Source organism: Piliocolobus tephrosceles, chromosome 8 (genome assembly GCF_002776525.5).
Source record: "Piliocolobus tephrosceles isolate RC106 chromosome 8, ASM277652v3, whole genome shotgun sequence".
In the NCBI taxonomy this organism is placed as follows: Eukaryota; Metazoa; Chordata; class Mammalia; order Primates; family Cercopithecidae; genus Piliocolobus; species Piliocolobus tephrosceles.
In genome coordinates this window covers 50,322,542-50,341,577 of record NC_045441.1, presented here as the reverse complement: position 1 = coordinate 50,341,577, position 19,036 = coordinate 50,322,542, and the positions used below count along the sequence as shown (strand labels likewise).

The window sequence follows — 19,036 nt, the reverse complement described above, 5'->3', positions numbered from 1 at the left end:
ATAAAAGCACCTTGTTCCATGTAATTCATATGGGAAAGTTTTGGGTGTAAAGGTCACTGGGGATAGATGGGAAGACAGAAACAGCTTGGGAAAAGGAAGCAGAAAAAAAGGAAATCTTTATGGGAAATCAATTACCCAAAGCAAGGTGAGTCACTTAGAGGCGAATATGATGTTGTTATTGTCCTCCCTTAGTGTAGAGCACAACTTTTGCTCTCACAGGGTTTTTCTCTTTAGGATGCATAGCACCCTATGCATTAAATGCATAGCATCCTAAAGAGACCCTACTCACCATGAATCTGTAGGCTCTCTCCTGATGAGGGCACTGGCCATATGTGAATGGAAAACTCAACTCGTCTCTTCAGCCTTCGATATTGCTGCTGTTCAGCTGGATTTGTGAGAAATATCTGGATTAATATCAAGAACATTTAGCAAGACTCAAAAGAAAGAGGCAAGCAGAACCAAAATCCAAACCTCAACCAATATCTAGCTGAATAAACCATTCTTTGGAGGAATAAGGAAGGGATTTCTGGATATGTTCTGAGAATGCTCTTCTAAAAGGGAAGATGGTAATACGGACTTGTTTTGATTTCATAGTAGTGATAGAGTGTACTTCCATGATGTGAAATACACTTCTGGCAGATAAAATGCAGGTTGTAATTTGCATTTGTACATCCCAGGGCAAAAGAATGGCCATCCATTCTAAGGAAGAGTGTTCCATTCCCTAAGATGCTGCTTAAACAACATATCCAAATCCCATAGTATCGTATCTCCAAATACAAAATTAAATCATAAGGATTCATGTAGAAAAGAGTATACTGAGCTGTTCTCAGAAAAATGTATGATGTGTTTATTGTAAATCTTTATTGCACAGATGAGCCTGACAGTCCTTCAATGTATAATTTTCCCCCAGCATCTAGTAATGCATAAGTACTTGTATGTTCTTCTGATTACCAAATAAAAACAATGAGTTAACCTCTTAATTGGAATTGGATAAATGAAAAGTCTGTTCTTTTTCTTCCTTTGAATGTTTCCCATTGTTGTCCATGTTCTGTCTCAGATATAGGGCTGTCCAAACTCAGTCAACCATCTGTCTCTTTTGTATTCCCTGAAACACCTCATAATACCCAGGCACCAAGTGTCTTTGCCTGCACTCTGTAAGACATACACAGAGTATGACTATATCATGTTTCATTTCACCTTTTTTGACTATGAGGGATGAAGCAAATGGGTTATCAGAAGCTCATCAGAGGCATAAGAAATCTCAGCATTCATGGAATTAAGCTGGCTTCCATATATTTAATTTTCTTCAGGGTACAATGATATTAGGGTTTTACAGCCCTGTGATGCTAGCTTTCTGAATTGCAAACTTTTTCTTTCCCTACTCTTGAAAGGGGTATATTTGGCAATATTTTCCTGCTCCAGCCATGAACATAAGGAGTCTGACTAGGGAATACAGATGTTCCTTGACTTATCATGGGGTCACGTCCCAATAAATCCATTGTAGGTTGAAAAAATCATAAGTCGAAAATGCATTTAATATGCCTAACCTACCAGCTATGTTTACATCATAGCTTAGGTATCCTGCCTTAAGCATGCTCAGAACACTTACATTATCCCAGAGTTGGACAAAATCACCTAACACAAAGCCTATTTTATAATAAAGTATTGAGTAGCTCATGTAATTTATTGAATACTGTTCTGAAAGTGAAAAACACAATGGTTATATACGGTTTCTTCTGAGTGTGTATCGCTTTTGCATCATCACGAAGTCCAAAAATTTAAGTTGGGCCATCATGATTCAGGGACTCTGTGTAGTCATTCATTACTCCTGTTTGTGGGATATAACGGGTTTACATCCTGTATAGCATCCAGCCCGATGCCTTCAAACCGGCCCCAGAGAGAGAACCCTCTAGTGTTGATACTGCATATTACACAATTACCACCCCTTCGTCAGGGCCTCCTGGTGTATCGTTTTGCATGGTAGTATTGCTCTGATGAAGGGGAGTGTGATGTTCCTCCAAAGCAGCCATGCTTGCCAGTCACTGAAACATATTTTTAATGTTTTTTCCTTAAAGTAAAAATAGAATTTACTCAATTTGGAAAGTGTAGACAGTATAATAGGAAACTTAAAATCACTTGTGATACCCCATCCAACAATTAATCATTGTAGATACTCTGTTTTCTTATGATCTTTTGCTGTGCATTTTTACACAGTTAAGGCCGTATTAGTATAGTTAATTTTGAATTATGGTTTGCTCACACAACATTGGATTGTAAGCATTTTCTTGTGAGTGTTTTTTTAACCTCTCCATCAATATAATTTCAATAGCAGCATAATATTTTATTCTGTGGATCTAGCGCAATTTACTTAACCACCCCTCTGCTGTTGGGCAATTAAGTTATATGCTTTTATTTTATTTTTTGCAGTTATAAATAGCAGCAATGGAGCTCTTTGTGCATAAGGCTTTGTCACATTTCTGAATATCTCCATTGGACAGATTTCTAGATATACCATTACTGGGTCACAGGTTGTGAACATTTTTTTTGAACTCCTCATTCACATGCCCAATTCAAGTTCAAAGCATATTCAAATATTTTGAAAGCCACATTTAAATAGCTTGTGGTGGTGTATCTCTGAATAGCTCTTGTTTTTAATCATTGTTCTTTGTGATGAACAGGCATATTCAAATTACACAAAACCAAACCTAGTATTGATGGTGGTTGTATTGTGGAGGAAAAAAAAATAAATACTCTGAGTATGCAGCTCTAATTTATATACTCTTGGTTGATAACTCTTCGGGCGGTGTGTGTGTGGTGTGGTGGGGGGAGGTGTTGAAGACCTCCAGACTCTTTCAGTGATCCCATAGCCTGAAGCAAAGCTTGGACTTTTATTGATGGTCTCTCTTCAAAGCTGTAAAGGGCAAAATATTTGTTCTGAGGCTCCAGGCAATGGCTTGTTGCCCTCCGCCCCAGCGCAAATGGAACACAAAGAAGATGTTGGCAGATATGCTCAACAATAATGATCAGAGGTCTGTCATTTATAATATGCAAAAACAGAGAGATTGAAAGTGGCCAATAAGTTGACAGAAACGTTCATACCTCAGCTTTTCAGCATCCTCCTCTGCCCTGTGGGATCTGGTTGTACTATAATAACATTGCTATTGCCAGACCATTAATAATGATGATGTTTGGTCTCAAGGGCTCTTAAATCACCCTTTCCCCAGCAGGCATAGGCTTGGCCAGGCTAACCCCATTTTGCAGAAGGGAAATTATTTGTTTGAGGTTAAGCTGCAAATCACTGTGCTTCAGCACTAACTTTGTGAAGTCCCGAGTCTTAGGTGTGCAGTCACCCTGAGGTGGGCAGCCTTAGTTGACACTTCTATCACTGTCCTCTTCTCTAGACTCTTGATGAATTGGATTCACTGCCCTTTAGTTGAAGCAAACAAGGACATTAATTTGAAATATCTGAAAGCTATTCGTTTGTCAAAGGATACCTCAAGTCACACAAGCTGCAGTGGTGACATTTCTGCCCCAAGCTGACGGATTGGGTTGTTTACTCCTTAAATAGCCACATGCTGTGAGTCAAGGGCAAGGTAATTCCTGACCTTGAAGTGTTTATTTCCCAAAGATGACAGATTACCTACTTAGACACACACACACACGTGCACACACATGCATGCGCACATGCACATTCACACACGCCTTTCTAAAACAAATAATAAACACTATACTCTATGACTCTTACTTGATACTCACAATTATTGTCCTGACATTGATGTTTTCTCAATTTTATAGATGAGGAAAATGAAATTTAGCAATAGCAGCATTGACATAGTTGTTTGTTCATTTGTTTTTATTTTACCTCATTTATAAAATATTTGAGAATTCTAGAATTCTAAACTCATATAAATTTAATACATTGCTTTTTTAATGATTAAGAAAGAGAAATAAAACCAGAGTCATAAAGTAGAGCTAGCATAGATAGAGCAAACCAGGGCAAATATTAATATGCAGATGTGCAGTCTAAATCGACCTCCCCTGATTCCTAGCATTATGTCATAAACTGGGTCTAAGCTTTCTGGAATCGTAAGTTTAAATGGAAAGAAACCATTTACAAGATTCACATCCGTGAGGATGAGCACACCAGTTGTTTCAGAAGAAAGAAGGCTTCCCTCCCGGCAACTGAAAGAAACATCTTCTCTGGGTATTCATGAAGGCGGTGCATCTCATGGCTGCAGATCGGGCTCACCAGGGAACGTTAAAAAGTCCTCATGCCCAGGTCCCACCCAGACCAACTAAACTGCATCTTGGGGTGAAGGTCAGGTGTCAGCATATTGTTTAAGAACTCCCCAGATGATTCTAACATGTAGCCAGGACTGAAAACCACTGACAGAGTAGATTTCTACAATGAATCTAAGAACCAGTTTCATGTGATGGGTAGTCTGAAGCCTTCTGTGTGCATCGTACAGTACAGTTTAGAAGCTGGATCGAGACTGGCTGTTCCCACCTGGTTTCTGATGTTCTTCCTGGACGTGGGAGGGAGCAAGGGAAGGGTGAAGAGCCAAAGGACTTTAGAAAATGAAAACTTAGATATATTGAGTATTACTCCCATGAGTGGAGTAACGTGATAGGTAATTTGGTAGCTTCCTCATGGAAAGTGATTTCAAGAACACAACCTCAGTGAACTGGAAGCCAGTGAGAAGCTGACTCAGAACCTAACCACCCCCAATGGCCCGTGGCAAAATCAAAACCAGTTTTATTTTATGCATCGCCGCCTGCTACCTGTTTATGACTCATAATTAGGAGAGGTGGGATGTCTTCATCCCTTTCCTGATATATTGGGCATCTCACCAAGCAAACAGAGAAAGTAACAGCATTTCCAGAAGGGCTTGCAGTTCTGCTTTTTCACTGACTCAAGGTTCCCAGAACTCCCCTACTCAGTGTTTGCAAAGAAGATACTAAGGGGATGAAAAACTACCTCTATGAAAAGCTATCAACCTGCAGGCTTTTGGAAGATTATAGTCAGTTATTTTTTTTTTTTAATTCCACCAAGCATTTCTATGAAATAACCTGGCAATAGTAGATGTTTCTACAGGTAGCAACATTGAACGTTTGTGGTCACTGAGCGCTTTGTAGTTTTTCATGTACTCATGTAGGCAACATTAAATTTGTTCTCTCAACTTCACAAGAGTATCCACAGAAAGCAGAATGCCACACTTTTCGTTAGTTAGACAAAAAGAAGGAAATTTCTACCACACAAGGTGTTCCAAGTCTGCTTGGCGATGGGAATCACCTGAGCCACTTGTGAAATACCCAGGTCCCTAAGCCTCACCTCCAGAAATGCTGACTCCAAGAGCTTAGTGAGGCCTGGGAATCTGGCTTTGTTTTTTCTTTTTGTTAAAATAATTGTCCCAGGTTTTTCTTCCTCTTAGATGACTTTGGGAGACTGTGCTTGAAGGAAACCCAGATAATGGGTTGGTTAAGAAGCAGCAAGTGTCAGGGGAAACATTTCCTTAAGTTTGAACTTTGAATGATCTTGACTTAAGTTTTTCCCTCCTCCCCCAACACTCAGTAACATTAGGCAAGTTACTTAAAATATTTGGAGACAAAAATAGTCTCAAAATCCTGTAAAATGGGATAATTTTGTTGTCAGAATGTTAGCATCAGAAACAACAACAAATCTATATTTCACGGTGCCTACCTAATATGGCGCCAGGGCCACAGTAACTGCTTAATGTGTGGGAGTGACTATTAGCAATAACCAAGCAGCCAAATTGGGAACCACATCTGTAAATAAAAACTTGAAGCCCCGTCTCCAACCTAAAATAGCGATTCTCAATGTGGGGGGATTTGCCTCTACAGGATATTTGTCACCATCTGGAGGACGTTTATGATCGTCATGACTAGGGAGGAGCTACTGACATCTCATGGGTAGAAGCCAGGGACACTGCTAAACATCTTCCAGTGCACAGGACAGCCCCCACCACAAAGAACTGTACAGTTCAAATGTCACAGTGTTACTGCTGAGAAAACCTATCCCAAAGGTCCAGTGAGACAAGTAAAAAATCTTGTGGGACACAGAGGCATTTCGGGCAGAGAAGGAACGGCTCTGGATCACAAGGTAAAAGACACAGATGTGCCCTCTGCTAGTGCCTCCTAACAGGGCCTATTTGTTGCACACCCAAGGTCCACCATTCTTTGTGTAGGATACAATGCGACCAGCATCCGCTGGGGTTGTGCAGAGTGGCAGCACTGGCTTTGACACAGAGTATCACTTTGTGTGAATCTTCCACCCCGAAGTCTCCAAGACACTTCATTAGACCAGGGAAGTGCCAGATTACAAGATCATCATTGGATTCACCTGGTGAAATTGTTAAAATTCAAATTTCTGGCTCTATTCCCTGGAGATTCTGCTTCAGGCTCCAATCAAGGACCTTGGAAGTCATATTTATAAAAATCGCCTCAGGAGTAACTGAGTTACTCAACTGAGGTTCAAGAACTGAAGCACAGCTACAGCCAGGGTCGGACCCTCCATGTTCTCCACCAACTCTGACCTTCAGGGCATCTGTGAGACCTGGAAAATGGAGAAATAAAGTACCGCCAGATACAGTGCCCTTCACCTCAGACAAATTCACAGTTTTTGTAGGTCTGAGCTGTTTGGATTAATTTTATGTTTTCCATTTTTACTACTACTGCTGCCAGAAAAGAAAGAAACAATAATAATGATTAACAGTAACATATGTCTTTGTCTGGAGGGCGTTTGTCACAGAATGTCAGGATTGGCACCCTGTTGTTTAAGATTACAATGGGGCCGGGTGCAGTGGCTCATGTCTGTAATCCCAGCACTTTAAGAGGCAGAAGTGTGTGGATCACAAGGTCAGGAGTTTGAGACTAGCCTGGCCAACATGGTGAAACCCCATCTCTACTAAAATCACAAAAATTAGCCAGGCACGGTGGTGCACGCCTGTAATCCCAGCTACTCAGGAGGCTGAGGCAGGGGAATTGCTTGAACCTGGGAGGTGGAGTTTGCAGTGAGCCAAGATCACATCACTGCACTCCAGCCTAGGCAACAGAGCAAGACTCCGTCAAATAAAATAAAATAAAACAAAATAAAATAAAATAAAATAAATAAATAAAATAAAATAAAATAGTAAAATAAAATAATAAAAATCTCAAATGTCATCCAAAGTGCATGTCTCCACTCTTCCCCAGGGATTCTGGGGTAGGGAAAGCTTACCGCTCTCCCACTCACCTCAACCCCAAGTCTCTGCTTCCTCTGACACTGCCCAGTCTTCAGATTCTCCAGTTATCTTTACTGGTGACTGTATTGACACACAGTGTCTTCTCCATCAGCACAGCTTCCACTTACACCAGGCCTCTGCATATAAAGTAGACTTAACTAAAAGTTTGAGAAGTTTGTGGGGACTCCTAACAGAGGTAACCTAACACACTCATGGATATCCTCTGCTGAGGAATTCTCTCTGCATTTCTGCCAGCTCAGACTGCAGGCATCTGCCGTGTTGCTAGAATCTGGCTTCCAGGCCTCTTTCTTCCCACTCTGGATGACAAAATGAATGAATGAATGAATAAATAAATATTTATGTTTATATATAAGATATGTGTGCATATATGTGTCTTGGTGTTTATATTTATATGTAAACATATGCGTGTGTACTCACCCACATACATATATATAAAAAAGTAAAAATTTTGGCAGAACCACTCAGTTCTCCCTTTGTCCCTTTGTTCTGCTCTCTCCTTATTGATCCCATCCTGGGGTTTGACTTTTCATTGCCTTGTGACCCATTAAAGGGTTTATTAGAACAAAGATAATCCCCTTCCTCATAGGAATTCTGTTGCCAGTTGCCAGGAAACTCAGAAACCCCACTAACCAAGTATTTGTGGAGTCTCCCATTGTTCCTGAGCAGTGGACACACTTTGCTTCCTTTAATCCTCACTGGAACACTTGGCGCAATTGGTGTTATTCTTCTCATTTTGTAGATGAAGACCTGAGCTTCAGAGAGATCCAGTTCATTGCTTGAGCTCCAATAGCGAGTAAAGCCTATAAGGACAAAACAGGGACAAAATCCCTGATTCCCTCATTCTAAATCAGAACTTCTCCTTCTTCAGATAGTCCTCCATCCTGGATGCACACTAGAATGAGGGGCTTTAAAAACATCAGTGCTGGGCCTCCACCCTTGTACTGTGGGGGTGATGCCCAGGCAACTGCATATTTAGAAAGCTTCCCCTGTGATCCTAAAATGTAGCATTGCTCAGCGGCACATTGGTTCCAGTATAGCAACCTTCCAGCCAGAGGAATTGAGTACTGTCACACACACAAAGGCAAAGGCGATGCTCCCAGCTTTTCTGGACCACAGAATATGCACCAACCTGCAACCTCACCTAACCTGCTTCTAAACGTTGTTTTCAGACCCCAATTTGATAACATTTCAGATGACCATTTACTTGTCCAACAGGTCTTTCCACTATCCTACTTTTCCTTATCCTCTTTTTCCTCTTCACAGGCATAAAACGGCGTTCTCACAGCTCACCAGCCCCAAGCACCAGCTCCACAAGTCGCCTTACATTGCCAGGTGGGTAAACAGCATTGCATCATTATCTTAGTGACCACAGACAATGGAAAGGACTAGTTTCTCGGGAATTGAGTTGATAAACTGAGAACCTGGCCCCACAGTTATCCAGTCTACTCACATTATCAGAGAGCTTTGTCTCTGTCACCCAAATTTGTGAGGTCCCTCTAGGAATGGGCATAAATATTTCTATAGTTGGTTCACAATCTCCCCCACTCGCCTATGGAAAAAATAGAATTTTGGTCCTCTTTGATATTCATCTGGACATGTTACAGAAGGATCTGCCTTTTAGAGGCAGATAGTGCAAGGGAAGTAGTGTGAGCCTGTGGTGAGATCGAGACCCAGGTTTAAATCTCGGCTTTGCTGTGTTCAAATTGTGTGCTCCCTCACATGTGCTTCTCGGAACTTCTGTTTTCTCATCTGTCTGGGAAAAGATAAGAATTAGAAATAATGCTTGTAAATTTGGCCTAGTATTGACAGAGTGCTCACAATAATCTCTACCATTGAGAAATATGGAAGGCATGTATGACTTCTGTTCGACCCAATCTGACATGTACTGGCAAATCATGAGTATTCATGAGGATCAAGTATGAGTATTGTTTAATGTAACGGGCACCTATTGATCATTCTGTCTCCATGCATGTGCTTACATTCTCAACTACAATTTAATTTTTATTTAATTTTAACAAGAAGAATTTGGAAAAGTGCATCTGTTTGGGGGTAAGGAAAGGTTATAAAAGATAAATACCATCAACAAAGAAAATTTTAAAAATAATAAATTTAAGAAGGAAAAATGTCTCCAATAATGCTACCACTCAGAGTTAACCAAGATTACCTCTCCTTCCAGTCTTTATTAAATACTTTTTCTCTAGAATTGAATTAGAGTAATACTTTATGTAGAGTTTTGTTTCCTTCCTTTTAAAGCTTACCACCACATTATGAGATTTTCCTCATGTTATTAAGTGCTTTAACAAATATTTCAGTAATTGACTAACATTTCTATGACTATGCCACAGTTTATTTATATATCTATCGATAATTTAGCATTTATATAACATGCATTTTATAAGTGACCTTACATTCTTGTACATAAATCTTCTGAGTCTGTAAGTATGGATTTACCATAGGTTCCTCTAGGTAAGATTACTGGCTCAAAGAATACATACATATTTAGGTTCCTGACACATTATTACCAAAGTGATTTTTCAGAAAGATGATATTAATGTATGGTTTTAGCATGAGTTTGTCCATTTCACGGTCCCCTTGCTAATGCGAAACATTATTTTCAATACCTTACTGATTTGATAAGAAAAAATGATATATACATTTGGTTTGAATTTATCTTTCTATTTAAAAAACAGTTTTATTTTTTAGTGTTAATTCACCTCTACATTTCTTCTTTGGGGAATTACCACATTTCATCCATTCTGAGAGGCACATTGCCTTGCATCTTAACCCATTTTAGATTGGGATGTTTTGCAGTCAATGGTGTGTGATAATTCAATTAGCAGCATTTTTTTTCTTGGTTGTACATGAAAAAATAGTTCATTTTACAGTTAGTGGCATTTTAAATGAAATATGACTTATGTCTGCCTGCTTTTCTAACTTCAATTTCTGTAGCTCTCTCACCCAAGTCAAACAAGTGGACTCTGCATCCGCTAAATAACCCTTGAAATTTTCTTACCTCTGTGACTGCCTCGGATTCTCCTTATTCTCTTCTTCCCTTTATTAATTTCTCTTTGCAGTCCTGTCAAAATCATCTAGGTGGAATTAACAGTGCACTACAATGGTTTGCTTATAAGTCCTGTTGTCTATTGATAGGTGGCTTTTTCCATGATGAGGACTGTGTTATTCCTTTCTGCCGCCAGTGCTGCCAAGGTGACAGGCACTTATTGGGTGTGCATTAATGTTTCTAAACTGGGTACATGGTGCATGAGTGAGCAGCTTCCCATTTAGTTTATGACTACACAGAAGGGAATCATCCTCATAAAAAAAAGCCTCATCTTAAAGTTTGGGTTTGCTCAACTCTACTAACTTGCTTTTAGTAGTGAGGAGACATTGCTCTGTAGTCTCTGGAAGCCCCTCACATCTTGTGTCTGCTTGAGGTTATTATGCTGTTGGGACTACAGAGCATCAGGAGGAAATCAGCTTTTTTTTTTTTTTTTTTGAGATGGAGTCTCACTCTGTTGCCCAGGCTGGAGAGCAGTGGCATGATCTCAGCTCACTGCAAGCTCCGTCTCCCGGGTTCAAGCCATTCTCCTGCCTCAGCCTCCCAAGTCGCTGGGACTACAGGCGCCCGCCACCACACCTAGCTAATTTTTGGTATTTTCGGTGGAGACGGGGTTTCACCGTGTTAGCCAGGATGGTCTCGATCTCCTGACCTCATGATCTGCACACCTCTGCCTCCCAAAGTGCTGGGATTACAGGCGTGAGCCACCGCGTCCAGCTGAAAATCAGCTTTAAACCAAGCAAATACAGTGTGAAGTGATGGTGTTTGCTCCTGATAAGGTCATAGCCTTGCTAGGTCAGGTGGGACTTCTGAGGGCATCCTTGTCACCTCCAAGAATATGCAAAGCTGTCCTGGGACCCACTTGCTCTGCTGGGGACTCAGGGATGGCCACTGGGTTCCCAAGGCCTCTGACTCAGAATCACAGCTACCTTGTCTTTAGCCATCCAAAATGGTCCCAAAAGGAGTGCCTTAGGCTCTGAGTTCTGAGCATCTCCAAAGCCTACAGGGCGGTAAAACACACTACTCTGCCCTACAGGACTTGAGAGATGGTCAGAGGTGGAAGTGGGTTGTTCTCAAAACACCAGACATAATTAACCTGTGTAACTGCTACTACACAGTGTGCAGATTGACACTGCAGGACAGAAGCTGCAGGGCAGCTGTGCTCCACATCCTGAGGGGTGTAGGGAAGGAGCTGGAATCATGCTTTCACTAGCAGATGTGCTCACCACCTCATTGCAATACCCAACTCTCTGCTTCCCTTCCTGCCTTGGGAGCATCACAGATGCCTCCTTCTGGCTTGTGTGCCATGGGGTCCCCTCCCCATGCATGCTGACTGCTGCTCACAGCTCCATCTTACCATCTCACAGCTGTAGAAGAGATGACTCTTCTGAATGACCACCAATAGAAACTTTTAAAAACCTTTGATTTTATAGCCAGTGAATGGATTTAGTTGGAATTTTAAAGTTTTATATTTCCACAACACCACCTACATGACTAGATCCAGTGCAGTCAAATCAATCTGCTGTAGGCTGATCAAATTCAGTCATTAGGAGACGGAAACATTTGCGGTTAATTCCGGTCAAGATGGTCGAGTAATTTCATTTGTTGACAAACACTCTTCTGCTCAAACACACGAAAAGGTAGGTAAAATTATAACAAAAAATATATTTTTAAAAGCTAGTGTCAGAGACAAACAACTCTGGGAACCAGAAAAAAAAGAAAACTACAGAAGCCCTGGGACAGCTGTGATCCATGTCCTGAGTAAGGAGTGGTAGGAAGGAGCTTGAATCCTGTGGAGCAAAAGGGACTATAAGTGCTCCAGAGTACACTGGGAATCAGAGCCTGGGCTATAACCTGAATACAGGGCATGGGGTGGACAGGCTGAAACAATTGCTGCCAACCTGTTTCTTCCAAGCTACAGCTTAATAATATTAACAGGAAGCTGTTGGCCTAGAGAGATGGATGGACATTGGGACAGCTTTTCTGTCAGACTGAGCTAGCTTTGGAATTGGATCTGCAGTATCCCAACATGATTATAGAGCATTAGTCATAAAGTACCATTATAAGGCTCTGTAGTGGAAGTTTAAGGGATGAGGTGGAAGTAACTACAAAACTCTAGACAGACAAGAGAGAGAAAGAGCACAAAACCCCAATATCTTCTACTTGAAATTAGCCAAAATGTCACAGGCAACAAAAGAAGCAATAGATAAATCGGACTTCATTAAAATTAAAAACTTTTTGTACATCAAAAGATACATTAATACAGTGAAAAGGTAACTCACAGAATATGAGAAAATATTTTCAAATTATATATTTGATAAGTGGTTAATATCCAGATATAGAAAAGATATAAAGAATGCTGGCAGCTCAACAGCAGCAGCAATAACAAAAATAAAAAGCAAAACCCAATTCAAAAATGGCCAAGGGACTGGAATAGACATTTCTCCAGAGAAGATCTACAAATGGGCCAATAAGCACACAGAAAGATGCCAGTCATTAGGGAAATGCAGATCAAAGCCACAAGGAGATGCCACTTCACACCCATTAGGATAGCTACCATAAAACACAAACAGAAAATAGCAGGTATTCGTGAGGATGTAGAGAAATGGGAACCCTGGTATATTGCTTCTGGGAACATAAAATGACACAGCTTCTGTGAAAAATGGTCTGGCCAAAGGCAAAGTCAAGAAGCAGGGAAGTGTGGCTTGCCAGGGGGAGGAGCAGTACAGGTTAGAAAGCAAGGGTCACAGGTACAGGAGGAAGAATTGGTGCCAGTAGCAGAGTGTACCACAGAAATCGGCAACTGGAACATAAATTTCTTCCAGAAAGAGTTAATTTTTGGTGCAGTCTGTCAAACACTTTAAAATGTAATTAGGATACTCAAAGAGCCAAATGGAGGAAAAATTATCCTAAAAATGATAAAGAAAAATTGTACAGAAACCAGAAAGAGCAGAGATCATGTAAAAGAAGTGATTCAAAATCTGAAATTTTAAAAAAGGAAGCAAACATATAGTCATTACAATTTTAAAAAAGAAAAAAACTACCAGTTGATAGTATAAATTCAAGGTAGAACACAGTGGAAAAGATAATTAATGTTGGAGGATAGTCCTGAGGACTTTACACCAAATATAGCATAGAGAGGGAACCATATTAAAAAATGAAGGATCGTGAACCATAAAATTCTTAGAAGGAAACAGTTGGGCGCGGTGGTTCACACCTGTAATCCCAGCACTTTTGGAGGCCAAGGCAGATGGATCATTTGAGGTCAGGAGTTCGAGACCAGCTTGACCTACGTAGTGAAACCCTGTCTCTACTAAAATACAAAAATTAGCTGGGCATGGTGGTGGATGCATGTAATCCCAACTACTTGGGATGCTGAGGCAGGAGAAACACTTAAACCAAGGGGGTGGAGGTTGCAGTGAGCCAAGATCATGTCACTGCACTCCAGCCTGGGCGACAGAGCAAGACTCCATCTCAAAAAAAAAAAAAAGAAAAAAAAAAATTTCTTAGAAGAAAATGTAGAGGTAAATCCTCATGACCTTGAATTTCTTAGATATAACAACATATAAACAACCAAGAAAAAATTAGGTAATTGGACTTCATTAAAATAAGAAACTTTTGTGCTTTGGAAAAACTATCAAGAAAGTGGAAAGACAATTCACAGAGAGAAAATATTTGTGAATTACATATCTGATGAGGATTTTCTATCCAGAATATGTAAAGAACTCTTACAACTCAACAATAAAAAGACAACCCAGTTAAAAAGTGACAAAGGATTGGAACAAACATTTCTCCAAAGAAGATATACAAAAGACATATGAAAAAGATGTTCAACATTATTAATCATTAAGGAATACAAATCAAAACCACAGTGATATACCACTTCACATGCACTAGGATGCTATAATAATAATATTTTTAAAATACTGAAATAACAAGTGATGGTGAACATGTCGTGAAATTAGCACCCTCATATGTTGCTGGTGGGAATGTAAAATGGTGCAGCCACTTTAGAACACAGTTTGGCTGTTTTTCAAAAAGTTAATCATAGAGTGACTTAAATGAAGTACTGATACATTTTACAACATGGATGAACCTAGAGAACATTTTGCTAAGTAAAAGAAGCCAGACACAAAAGGTCACATATTGTATTATTCCATTTACACAAAATACCCGAGGGCTAATCCATACAGACAGAAAGTAGACTAGTGGTTGTCAGGGGCTGGGGAGAAAAGAGAGTGGAGAGTGACTTCTCATGGATATGAGGTTCTTTTTAGGGTTGATGAAAATATTCTGGAATTAAACAGTGATGGTTGTGAAACATTATGAATATAGTAAAAACCCTTGAAATGTACACCTCAAAAGCACAAAATTTATGGTTTATGAATTATATCTCAATAAAAAATTTAAAAGCATGGAAGATAGACAAATTGCTGTAAACTACTTCTCTCAGAAATTTTAGTAGGGTATGGAGAAAGTGGTGGGAAAGCAATATTTCAACAAAGAGGTAATAATTTCCCAGAAGTAAAGAAAGACTCAAATTCTTAGATGGAAAGTACATCTATAGTGCCATAACTAAACAAAAACAAATTCATACCTAAAGACATTGTATGACATTGCCCAAAGCTACATCAAGGGTGAGAAAACCTTAAATGCTATGAGAGACTGATTATGTGCAGGAAAGATGCAAGTAATCAACTGACAGCAAAATTTGCATTGGTAACAGTAGAAACCAGAAGACAATAAAGAATATATCTTCCATATGCTGAGGGAAAATAGAGCAGTATGTAATAGTTCAAATAGCTAAATTATTGCTTATGAGTGAAGGCACATTAAAACATTTTCGGGTATACAATGATAATTTACCACTCACAGACAGACTTTCATCAAAAAATGTGTTAAGGCTGGGCGTGATGGCTCACACCTGTAATCCCTTCTCTTTGGGAGGCTGAGGTGGGCGGATCATCTGAGGTCAGGAGTTCAAGACCAGCCTGGCCAACGTGACAAAACCCCATCTCTGTTAAAAATACAAAAATTAGCCAGACGTGGTGGCATGTGCCTGTAGTCCCAGCTACTCAGGAGGCTGAGGCATGAGAATTGCTTGAACATGGGAGGCGAAGGTTGCAGTGAGCTGAGATTACACCACCACACTCCAGCCTGGGCCACAGATCAAGACTCCATCTCAAGAAAAAAAAAAACATGTGAAGGGAAGTATGTCAACAAGAAGAAAAGTGAACCCACAAGGAAGGTGTCAAACATAGGAATTAGTGGTGAGCACATCAGTAAATAAAACATGTTGGTAAATTTGGGTGACTAGTCACCATAAAATAACATCTAATTTTTGTGTTAAAATAGGAAAGAGAAGCTATAGACGGAAGGAGGAGGGATATTTCAATATGGACCTAAAGAGTGCTAAGATCTATCTTGTCTTTGGTCAGAACTTTGTAATTTTGCAACTTTTTAACACAAAGGATCACCAATAGAATAATAGAAACATAATTGCATTGTTATTCACTGAATATTTGTGTTCCTACCAAATTCATATGTTAAAATCCAATACCCAGTGTTGCAGGGGCCCATCCCACAGACCCTGACCCAACAACAGATGAATAACGTACACTGACACAGACACTATGCTTCTCAGTCCAGCTGAGAGTCTGGGCCGCCTACAGACCCCAAGGAGAGTGCTGTAAACAGTGGCAACCACGGCCCGGCCCACACTCGCTGGCCTTCTCGGCATTTATTCAGCACACCTTAAATGACAAAAGTCTCAAGTAAACACCACTAGAAGGTAATTACCATTGCCAACCCCCCAAGTAGAGAGCAATCATGTACCTGCTGATGGCAAAGGTTAGTCTTAGGACCACATGAGTAAACAAGCTATTTAGATAGACTCCTCTACATCCCTATGTTAATTACCCTTGCTATAGCTCAAAGAGGATTAGGTTGCCTTCAGCCATAACGCTATCCTATGGCTTTTGCTAAAACCTTCTGGCCTTCCAAGATGGTTTATTTTACAATTTTTCTCAACATGCTAACTGAACCCCTACATAATGTGATGATGTTTGCAGGTGGAGGCTTTGGGAGGTAATCAGGTCATGAGGATGGAGCCCTCACAAATGGGATTAGTGATCTTATAAAAGAGACCCCAGAGAGCTAGCTTGCTCTGTTTTTACCATATGAGGGCACAACAAGAAGTCAGCAGTCTGCAACCTGGAAGAGGAAGAGGGCCCTCCCTAGAAGCCAACTGTGCTGGAAACCTAATCTTGGACTTCCATCATCTAGAACTGCAAGAAATAAATTTCTGTTGTTTGTAACCCACTCAGTCACAGTGCTTTGTTATAGCAGCCCAAGCTGACAAAGCCAAGTGTATTAGTCAGTTCTTGCATTGGTATAAAGAACTATCTGAGACTGAGTAATTTATAAAGAAAAGAGGTTTAATTGGCCTACAGTTCTTCAGGCTGTACAGGAAGCATAGTGGCTTCTTCTGGGGAGGCCTTGGGAAACTTGCAGTCATGGCAGAAGGTGAAGGGGGAGCCAGCACTTCACATGGCCAGAGCAGCAGGAAACAGGAGAAGGTGCCACACACTTTTAAATGACCAGATCTTATGAGGAATCACTCACTATCATGAGAACAGTACCAAGGGGGAAATCCACCCCCATGATCAAATCACCTACCACCAGGCCCCACCTCCAACATTGGAGATTATAATTGGACATGAGATGTGGGAAGGGACACAGATCCAAACCATATCAGCAGGCACCTAAATCAACAAATGAATAACAATAAACAGAGAATGTATCAACTTAATAGAAGGCAGAAAGGAAGACAGAAACAAAGAATAAAGAATGATAAACACAAAACAAGATTTAACAGTAGAAATAAGTCCAAAAATATCAGGAATAACAATAATTGCAAGTGGCTTCAACTTACTTTTCAAATATAGAGGTTATTTGATTAGATTAGAAAGAAAAAATCCAGGTCAATCTTGCTTTTAAGAGATGCCTTAAAAAAACTTTTGCCATACATTAGGTTTGCTAATGTATGGCAAAAGAAATTGCATGCAAAATATAAAGCTAGTTATTTGAAAACATTCATCCATTTTAACATTTATATAGCATTTTATAATGCAAATATTCCAAAGACATATAATCATTCTCCTATTGATGGTTCTCTTCTACTTTTTGCTATTACCAACAATGCTGAGCATAATGTCGAGCAAGTGAAGCAAGTTGCAACAAGATATATGCTTTCTATGTTCTCACTCATACATGGGAATTGAACAATGAGAACACTTGGACACAGGGTAGGGAACATCACACACTGGGGCCTGTCATGGGGTGGGGGGAGGGGGGAGGGGTAGCATTGGAAGATATACCTAATGTAAATGACGAGTTAATGGGTGCAGCACACCAACATGGCACATGTATACATACGTAACAAACCTGCATGTTGTGCACATGTACTGTAGAACTTAAAGTATAACAATAATAATAAATAAATAAAATAATTTAAAAGATACATGCTTTCTAATGCAATTTATATTGTTTTAAAACATGCAGAAATATTAGATATTTTGTGGATGCAAATGCAATAATTTCATACATATATGCACAGCAATGATAAATACCAAATTCTGGAGGATGGCTTTTCCAGAGGGAAGAGAGGGAAGTATCATAGAGGGGATCTATTGGGTAACTTAATTCTATCTATGTTAATTTCTTTCAAAAAGTTTTTGAGCAAATGTAAAAATTATTAAGATTTTATTAAACTGTATTGAGAGGATGAGTATTTGTTATATCATTGTTTATACATTTCTGAATGCTTAATGATTTTAAATATTTTTTCTTTTTCTTTTTCTTTTTTTTCTTGAGACAGAGACTCACTCTGTCACCCAGGCTGGAGTGCAATGGCGTGATCTTGGCTCACTGCAAGCTCCGCCTCCCGGGTTCACACCATTCTCCTGCCTCAGCCTCCCGAGTAGCTGGGACTACAGGCACCTGCCACCACGCCCGGATAATTTTTTTGTATTTTTAGTAGAGACGGGATTTCTCTGTGTTAGCCAGGATGGTCTCAATCTCCTGACCTCGTGATCTGCCTGCCTCAGCTTCCCAAACTGCTGGGATTACAGGAGTGAGCCACCATGCCCAGCCATATTAAAGAATTTTTAAGTGGAAAATCTGTGGCTGTTTGGCAAAACACTTTTGTTTAGTTTTATTAAGGTAGACGTGATTTCATAGATATGGCCAAGAAATTTAATGATTTCCTTTTCTAACCTATTGGGTGAGATGGGTGTTGGGATATGGGGATCTGAGTATTTAGGAAGTTCTGCAAGTAACATATATCAATCCAGAAACCACCACCAACCACTTCATTAAAGAACTGCGTGTGTGGTTTCAGGAATTATCTAAGGGGATGTCCTGGAGCTCCAGCACCAGAAAACTGCTCTGGGGATCTCACCTTGATTTCTTGCACATCTATAGCAAAGTGACTCTTGCACCTGCAGCCATTTATTTTTCCTAGAGCCAACTTTATTTATTGCCCCAAGGGAATTTGGGAACCCAGTCAAGCTTCGTGGGTGGGCCATCCATGATGGAAGCTGGGGAAATGTTGGCTCTCACCGGAGGAGTGGTCCAGAGCTTCAGCACTGCTAACAGCCATGACTGCTAATGATAGTGACTAGTCAGTGACTTACTTCTGAGCAGATTCCCCAGG

General features: G+C 40.2%; 1 protein-coding gene across 3 annotated transcripts in view; it reads left to right on the top strand.

Moving 5' to 3' along the window:
* PDE1C (phosphodiesterase 1C) overlaps nt 1-19,036 on the top strand; it is a 579,473-nt gene that overhangs the window by 544,346 nt on the left and 16,091 nt on the right. For all 3 annotated transcript variants that reach the window (XM_023186040.3, XM_023186041.1, XM_023186042.1), the window contains exon 18: nt 8,526-8,594. In XM_023186040.3, coding sequence (XP_023041808.1) covers nt 8,526-8,594 — 69 coding nt within the window. The remainder of the gene's footprint in view (nt 1-8,525; nt 8,595-19,036) is intronic.